Source organism: Oncorhynchus nerka, linkage group LG24, assembly GCF_034236695.1.
Source record: "Oncorhynchus nerka isolate Pitt River linkage group LG24, Oner_Uvic_2.0, whole genome shotgun sequence".
NCBI lineage: Eukaryota > Metazoa > Chordata > Actinopteri > Salmoniformes > Salmonidae > Oncorhynchus > Oncorhynchus nerka.
The window spans coordinates 16,123,493-16,132,669 of record NC_088419.1 but is presented as its reverse complement, the minus strand read 5'-3'; the positions used below and the strand labels follow the sequence as shown (position 1 = coordinate 16,132,669).

General features: G+C 38.7%; 1 protein-coding gene across 1 annotated transcript; it reads right to left on the bottom strand.

Annotated features, from left to right (window-relative positions):
* Positions 1–2,074: 2,074 nt before the first annotated feature.
* LOC115107560 (syndecan-1-like) lies at positions 2,075–9,126 on the bottom strand. Its single transcript, XM_029630970.2, has 5 exons — positions 8,700–9,126; positions 6,266–6,347; positions 6,019–6,161; positions 5,782–5,896; positions 2,075–5,671 (listed from the first exon to the last, which is right to left on the bottom strand). Exons 1-5 carry the CDS (start codon positions 8,766–8,768, stop codon positions 5,505–5,507), a joined length of 576 nt encoding a protein of 191 aa, XP_029486830.1. The 5' UTR covers positions 8,769–9,126; the 3' UTR covers positions 2,075–5,504.
* Between the last annotated feature and the right edge of the window lie 51 nt (positions 9,127–9,177).

The window sequence follows — 9,177 nt, the reverse complement described above, 5'->3', positions numbered from 1 at the left end:
CACTTAACATCTCTCACCTCTGCTTTTTGGTGATTAAACGAGTTACAATATGCAGAGAATCTATAAACATGAATAGAATCCATAACTAAAGTGGATTTGCATACAGTATTCAGGTCAATGGCAGGGCAATGCAGAAGTCTTTTGGTGTGTTTGGCTATTGTTGCTGTTGTTTTTGTTTCCATTTATCCCAGTTAATGCTGCAATGATGGAATGATGGATAAATGGTAAAACAACAATGAACTACAGTGCCTTCAAAAAGAATTCACACGCACGCCTTGACCTTTTCCACATTTTGTTATGTTCAGCCTGAATTTTGAATTTATTAAAATGAGATTTTGTCTTACTGGCCTACACACAATACCCCATTTATTGTCAAAGTGGAGTGATGTTTTTAGAAATGTTTACAAATTCATGTAAAATGAAAAGCTGAAATGTCTTATGTCAAAATATTAATCTCCTTTGTCATGGCAAGCCTAAATAAGTTCAAGAGTACAAATGTGCTTAACATGTCACATAATGAGTTGCATTTAATGGCTACCTCATCTCTGTACCCCACACATACAATTATCTCTAAGGTCGCTCAGTCGAGCAGTGAATTTCAAACAGATTCAACCACAAAGACCAGGGAGATGTTCCAATGCCTCGCAAAGAAGGGCATTTAAAAAGCAGACTTGGAATATATCCCTTTGAGCATGGTGAAGTTATTAATTACACTTTGGATGGTGTATCAATACACCCAGTCACTACAAAGATACAGGCGTCCTTTCTAACTCAGTCTTCAGAGAGTAAGGAAACCGCTCAAAGATTTCGCTATGGGGCCAAGGGTGATGGTAAAACCGTTACAGAGGTTAATGGCTGTTCAGGAGAAAACTGAGGATGGATTAACAACATTGTAGTAACTCTACAATACTAACCTAATTGACAGAGTGAAAAGAAGGAAGCCTGTATAGAATAAACATATTCCAAAACATGCATCCTGTTTGCAACAAGGCTCGAAAGCAATACTGCAAAAAATGTGGTAAAGCAATCAAGTTTTTGTCCTGAATACAACGTGCTAAGTTTTAGGCAAATCCAATACAACACATTACTGAGTACCACTCTCCATATTTTCAAGCGAAGTGGTGGCTGCATCATGTTATGTTATTTCATTTTCAATACATTTGCAAACATTTTTAAAAACATGTTTTCATTTTGTCATAATGAATTATTGTGTGTAGATGGGTGTAATAAGTCAAGGAGTATGAATACTTTCTGAAGGCACTGACTGTATGTAGCACAAAGACCATGTATGCCAGACTAAGGGTATTACATGTGACAAATTCAACTGAGATCCAGTCAGATTATTCCTACTTTGAGCCCTAGATGGCAGGACAGCAATAGTGAGACCAAGGTTTTCAAGACAAACTCTGAAGTCAGAGGCAGCAATGTGTTATCAGGGCAATTTGTTCAGTGGTGAAAAGTAATTAAGTAAAAATACTTTCAACTATTTCTTAAGTATTTTGGGGTAGTATGTGTACTTTACTATTTATATTTTTGACAACTTTTACTTTTACTTCACTACATTCCTAAAGTAAATAATGTACTTTTTACTCCATATATTTTTCCTGGCACCTAAAGGTACTAGTTACATTTTTTTATGTTTAGCAGGACAGGAAAATGGTCAAATTCACACACTTATCAAGAAAACATCCCTGGTCATCCCTACTGCCTTTGATCTGGCGGACTCAATAAACACTAATGCTTAATTTGTAAATGATTTCCAAGTTTTGGAGTGTGCCCCTGGCTATCTGTAAATTAAATGTAAAAAATACAATTATGCTGTTTGGTTTGCTTAATATAAGGAATTTGAAATTATTCATACTTTTACTTTTGATACTTAATTATATTTTTGCAATTACATTTACTTTAAATTTACATTTACAGTAAATATTTGTTTACTTTTACTCAAGTAATATTTTACTGAGTGACTTTCACCTTTACTTGAGTCATTTTCTATTAAGGTATCTTTACCTTTAATCAAGTATTAAGTACTTTTTCCATCACTGCATAGACTGAATACTAATTTAGCAGACACTTGTATGCAAATGTTTTTTAATGAGTGCAGAAAACGCATTAAGATATAAGCAGAACAACAGTTATGGTTCACATAACAATATTCCACTCACATGGACCTATAAATATACATTTAAAAATGTCTACAGTTTCTCTATGAACATGTGAAAATATCTTAGAAATGTGTTTTTGCATGGTAAAACATAGAAACTGGTACAGAAATTTAGTAATATAGTTCTTTATGACCTCGGTGATTCAGAGTCAGAGAGATAGATGGTTATTATATGGCTCTGCTTTGTGATAAGGTGCTTCTCACTGTTGCAACACAAGGAGTGTATTGTGTTAGAGAGGTCAATTTCCGCTCCTATTTAAGCAATAAGGGATTAGACATAGGACAAACAACTACAAGGTACACTTTAGTCTCAAGGCCACACTATATTAATTACATTCAACACAGTTGTATGTAAAGTGTCCATTACATCAAGGTGTATAATATCCACACAGTACACACATGTTACAGATAACATAATTACAAATGTGGAACAGTAATACAAAATGTACTTTGATTTTAAATAAACCTGTTCCTTACTCTAAAAAAAACTTGAAATTACATGTGTAGGATCTTAATGTGACCAGTTTCTCACAGCAGGAAAATAAACCTTAAGCAAAAGGAAATCTGAATTATTGTGTGGATTATAATTAAGAAATATTTGTTGAGATTGATTCATTTTTATTAAGGGCAAATATGTATTAAAATTGAAATTAACTTTAGAAGCCTTTTTGATAACACTTTACTAGACACCCAGCGTTTATGACACGGTCATAACCATGTCATAAAATGTCATAACAGCTGACATAACTTGTCATAACCTGTCATATGGTCATAACACTGTCATGACTCATATATTTACACCTGTTGTGACATATACACTGAATAAAAACAAACACAACATGCAACAATTTCAAAGATTTTACTGAGTTACAGTTCATACAAGGAAATCAGTCCATTGAAAAAAATGAATTAAGCTCTAATCACATGACTGGGAATACAGAAATGCTGTTGGTCACAGATACCTTAAAAAAAGGTATGGGCGTGGATCAGAAAACTTGTCAGTATCTGGTTTTGCAGCATTACACAGCTCCTTTGCATAGAGTTGATCAGGCTGTTGATTGTGGCCTGTGGAATGTTGTCCCACTCCTCTTTAATGGCTGTGTGAAGTTGCTGGGTATTGGCGGGAACTGGAACACGCTGTTGTACACGTCGATCCAGAACATGCTCAATGGGTGACATGTCTGGTGAGTATGTAGGGACATTTTCAGCTTTCCGGAATTGTGTACAGATCCTTGTGACATGGGGCCGTGCATTATCATGCTGAAACATGAGGTGATTTGATGGTAGCGGATGAATGGCACAACAATGGACCTCAGGATCTCATCACGGTATCTCTGTGCATTCAAATTGCCAACGACAAAATGCAATTCTGTTTGTTGCCATTGGCACCAGGGGACACTCTGTTAACAACATTGACATTAGCAAACCGCTCGCCCACATGATGCCACATGTGGTCTGCAGTTGTGAGACCATTTAGACGTACTGCCAAATTCTCTAAAACGACATTGTAGGCGGTTTATGGTAAATAAATTAACATAAAATTATCTGGCAACAGCTCTGGTGGACATTCCTGCAGTCAGCATGACAATTGCACTCTCCCTCAAAACTTGAAACATTTGTGGCATTGTATTGTGTGACAAAATCGCACATTTTAGTGGCATGTTGCCCCCAACACAAGGTGCACCTGTGTAATGGGCATGCTGTTTAATTAGCTTCTTGATCTGCCACACCTGTCAGGTGGATGGATTATCTTGGCAAATGAGAAATGCTCACTAACAGGGATGTAAACAAATTTGTGCACAACATTTGCGAGAAATAAGCTTTTTGTGCATATGGAACATTTCTGGGATCTTTTATTGTGACCAGTTAAGGTCACAGTTAGGAAAACTTCAGACACTAAAGAGGCCTTTCTACAGACTCTGACAAACACCAAAAGAAAGATGCCCAGGGTCCCTGCTCATCTGTGTGAATGTGCCTTAGGCATGCTGCAAGGAGGCATGAGGACTGCAGATGTGGCCAGGGCAACAAATTGCAATGTCCGCACTGAGACACCTTAGACAGTGCTACAGGGAGACAAGAAGGACAGCTGAAGGACAGTCCTCTCAGTGGCAGACCACGTGGAACAACACCTGCACAGGATCGGTACATCTGAACATTACACCTGCAGGACAGGTACAGGATGGCAACAACAACTGCCCGAGTTACACCAGGAATGCACAATCCCTCCATCAGTGCTCAAACTGTCTGTAATAGGCTGAGAGAGGCTGGACTGAGGGCTTGTAGGTCTGTTGTATGTGCTCTTCTCTGATGAGTCACGGTTTTGTCTCACCAGGGGTGAAGGTCGGATTCGTGTGTATCGTTGAAAAAATTAGCTTTACACCGAGGCCTGTACTCTGGAGCGGGATCGATTTGGAGGTGGAGGGTTTGTCATGGTCTGGGGCGGTGAGTCACAGCATCATCGGACTGAGCTTGTTGTCATTGCAGGCAATCTCAACGCTGTGCATTACAGGGAAGACATCCTCCTCCCTCATATGGTACCCTTCCTGCAGGCTCATCCTGACATGACCCACCAGCATGACATTGCCACCAGCCATACTGCTTGTTCTGTGCGTGATTTCCTGCAAGACAGGAATGTCAGTGTTCTGCCATAGCCAGCGAAGAGCCCGGATCTCAATCCCATTGAGCACGTCTGGGACCTGTTGGATCAGAGGGTGAGGGCTAGGGCCATTCCCCCCAGAAATGTCCGGGAACTTGCAGGTGCCTTCGTGGAAGAGTGTAGTAACATCTCACAGCAAGAACTGGCAAATCTGGTGCAGTTCATGAGGAGGAGATGCACTGCAGTACTTAATGCAGCTGGTGGCCACACCAGATACTGCCTGTTATTTTTTATTTTGACGCCCCCCCTTTGTTCAGGGACACAATATTCCATTTCTGTTCGTCACATGTCTGTGGAACTTGTTCAGTTTATGTCTCAGTTGTTGAATCTTATGTTCATACAAATATTTACACATGTTAAGTTTGCTGAAAATAAACACAGTTGACAGTGAGAGGACGTTTCTTTTTTTGCTGTTTATTATGTGTCATGACAGTGTTGTGACCATATGACAAGTTATGTCAGCTGTTATGACGTATTATGACATGGTTATGACCATGTTATCTGTTATGATGCTGGGTGTCAAGTAAAGTGTTACCGTCTTTTTAAACCTCGAATACACCACAAGTTTGCATTTTCTGCTGTGAATTTTCTCCTGGCGCAAACCCAACCAACTTCTTTCTCTCAAAAATGAACTCTTCAAACAAATCTGCTGGGTTGAGACATTATTTTGTCTTTGAGGGGAAGTTAGGCAATAAACTCCTCCTTGGTCTTCGGTTTCTGATATCCTCCGTTAGATGTGTTTTTCTGGTTGACAGTGTAGCCTCCTTCATCTTTCTTCTTCATGTTATAGACCATGAGTGTTAACAGGGAGGCAGCCAAGGCCAGTCCCACCACTCCTCCTGCAATAATAGCTGCAAAGAGGAAGAATAAGAAGGTTGTGCTACTTGTACCTCAGCGCATCTGTCAGTTGATATGGAGGAAATAATATACCAAATAATATACTCAATAAGTTGGATGTTACCTGCAAGAGCTTCTTTGTTTGCTAGAAGACCCCCGCTCTTTGCCACATTGCCAATGGCTGATCCGTTGTTGTCATCTAGCTTAGGCCTTTTGTCAAAGGTCAAGTCTGAGTCCTCCTAAAGACACAGAAAAGATGGGATACTCACTCGTTTTTTCACCTCTATCAAGAGAGAACATATTTTGCTCATAGTGAATTTTTAAAAGACTAATCAATTCTTAAAATACTAAAATGACCTACTGATATTTTATTTCTGGTGTTGTCTGTCATTATAATTGGGATGGTTTTATCCTCTTCATCAATGGCATTGAACATTAAGTCATCTTCACTCATTGTCATTGTAAATGTTGAGATAGTGGTAAACCTCACTGAGCCTTTGGACACTGAAGGGAGTGGAAGCAGAAATGTTTACTAAGAAATGTGAAACCCACAGACATAGACAGACAGACACACACACACACACACACACACAAATGAATAGGATTACCTTCTGCCCGTTCCCCTGAACCTGAGCCAGAACTTTCCAGATCATGTCCCGATCCATCCAGGTCTTCTGGAGGAATAGAATACTGAGTACAAGGAAAAACAACACACGTACAACTTCAGTGTGGAAATGACCCCAGAAGTCCAACATAAGGCCAGTGTCCACAGAAGCCAATAACTGTGTACCTCTATTCCAGTGTTGTGGAGTAATAAACTATATGTAGTTTAACTAGTCATTTAATTACATTTTACAGTAGCTTGGTGGTAGTTGAACTAAATTCAATTCTAGGTTGTGTTTTCATTAGTTATTTACTTTTTTGCCATGTAACGGTGTACAGTGCATACGGAAAGTATTCAGACCCCTTGACTTTTGATTATAGGCTCAAAATGGCCAGAAACAAAGAGTTCGCTGTTCTGTGAAGGGAGTAGTACACAGCGCTGTACGAGATCTTCAGTTTCTTGGCAATTTCTCACATGGAATAGCCTTGATTTCTCAGAATAAGAATAGACTGACAAGTTTCAGAAGAAAGGGCTTTGTTTCTGGCCATTTTGAGCCTGTAATCAAACCCACAAATGCTGATGTTCCAGATACTCAAGAAGTCTAAATAAGATTGTTAAAAAAAAAAAAAATTGCAAAAGAATCCCAAAACCTGTTTTCATTTTGTCATTATGGGCTATTGTGTGTAGATTGAAGAAAAACAAATGTAATATATTTTAGATAAAGCTGTAACATAACACAATGTGTATGCACAATGTGTATCTAACTACAAGAACTATGCACTTTCTTTTGCTAAAACAAAATATCACTTGAAACATAATTGTGTTTAATAGGCTAAATTCCACATTGTTAACATATGACCCCAAAGTGATCTGTTCTTGTGATTTGTAGTCTGACATTTCAGATTTACATATAATTTTTCAGAAAGTAGTGAACTACTTTTTCATAGTCACTTTAGTGAAGTAAACTATATGTTTCTTTAGGATAGCTTCAGTGTAGCTTAACTTCTTCCAGTGTGAAGTAATTGGTAAACTATACTTTCAGAGTAGACTCCCCATCACTGCTCTGTATCATTACCTCTCACTGGCGAGGATTGTCACAGAAACAGAAAACAAGGAGTATTTATCACATTTTCATGGTAGTTTTAATGATTTACTGGCTGAATAGTATTTACAGGGTTAACTTTCATGCAACCCTTTGAAACCATGTCATACTAGATTAAGGACTGCAAGAGGAAAGGCTAAAACAATATTGTCTCAATAACACAGAGCTGTGAGTCAGCCAGTGAATCATGAGGTCTGAAGTCCAGTGCTACGCCAACAACTCGTCGCCCCACCAGCAACACAACATGGCCGATACGTAATGACTCAGGACGAGGCACTGCCGGCAAGCTGCCACTGTCCTATAAAAACAACCCGAGGGGACAATACATGGACTGTAGGGACAACAGCAGTGGCTGGATTTTTACAATGTAAATGAGTGTCAACACACTACAGATTAACCCAGTAAGATAACAAACAGAACATTGGATCTTTTGTATGCCAGGAAATGGTTGGTAGAAGAGTGATTCACAACAGAAACCCCCATGAAGTGTCAGACAGAATCGACTGAGTGGCTAGAGCCTAGAACTAATAGGGGCATCAATTTGGAAAATAAAATGTTTAATTTTATGTTTCTTATGACATTGTTTTACTAATTGAAGATATAGAATTAGGCCAGGATTTTCTCAGTATCATGGTGACATCACCAACTTCACTCCTGCAGCCGTGAAATTCATCTCTTCACAATAATGGTTAGTGATGTACACTCAGTTTAATCCATGACAGTATCATCACACATGAACAAACACTTAAAATGTAACAGTAATCCTGCATATTGAGAAGAAAAATGACACCGATGTACTTTTCAGATCGAAATCTTACAATGTTTCACCTAAAATGTGTATGTGATTGAGTGGAGTCCATACTTTGTTAGGAGGCTTGGTCAAAAGGTACACAAGTTGTATTCAAATTCCATCCCTTGAAAGCCTGTCTGAGAGCTGATCCCCAAGCCGATCAAAATCTTAATGAAGTTCAACTGCCCGATATCTTATCAGTTAATGCATAATTGGTGTTAGGTCTAATGATACAATTCCAATGGCATACATACTGTAAATACTTACTTCTTAACTTTGCATTGATGGGAATGGGATCGTAAGTACGCATTTCAAGGTAAAGGCTGCACCTGTTGTATTCGGTGTTTGTGACCAATAAAATTTGATTTGATAAAATTCACAAGCAATCGATCACAAGGTATTCATATTTCAAGCTGCATATATATCCCAAAGCCTATGTTCATTCACTGCAGTCATAGCAAAGGCAAACAAGAAAAGTACACTGCACAAATCGACATTCATGACAAGTAAATGACATTGACATGAGAAGTATACCAGTCTACTCACCGATGTGGTTATTGCAGGTAAACATGTGCCCATAGCAAACAGTAAAGTGGAAATCACTAAAGTCCTCATTGTATCTTGTCGTCTGCAGTGATTTTATTACTACTAGTGTAGGTCTTAAAATGTATTTTCCGTCTCATAGTAGTACAGGTGTACGTTAAACCTACCTGTGGCGGGATTCAAGGCCCCGCCCTCTGTTTACAGAAGCAAATAGTGAGAATGTCTGAGTCGGACACAGGATCAGAGTAAGATTTTTTTTTGACTCAAATTAAATTGTGTGCTCTGCAGAATGTAGACAGACATTCAGCAACCGGTTTAGAAACTACTTTAAAACAATTGATATTGAAAATTAGTCTTGAGTATAAACTGGAGACTGGCAAGAAGCACCATCTACTGCTCAAAACAGGTGATAAGCAGGTCAGTTAAATCCAACTTTATGTTCCAAATTCAAGTACTGTAGCTTGCGCAACACCAACTTCCT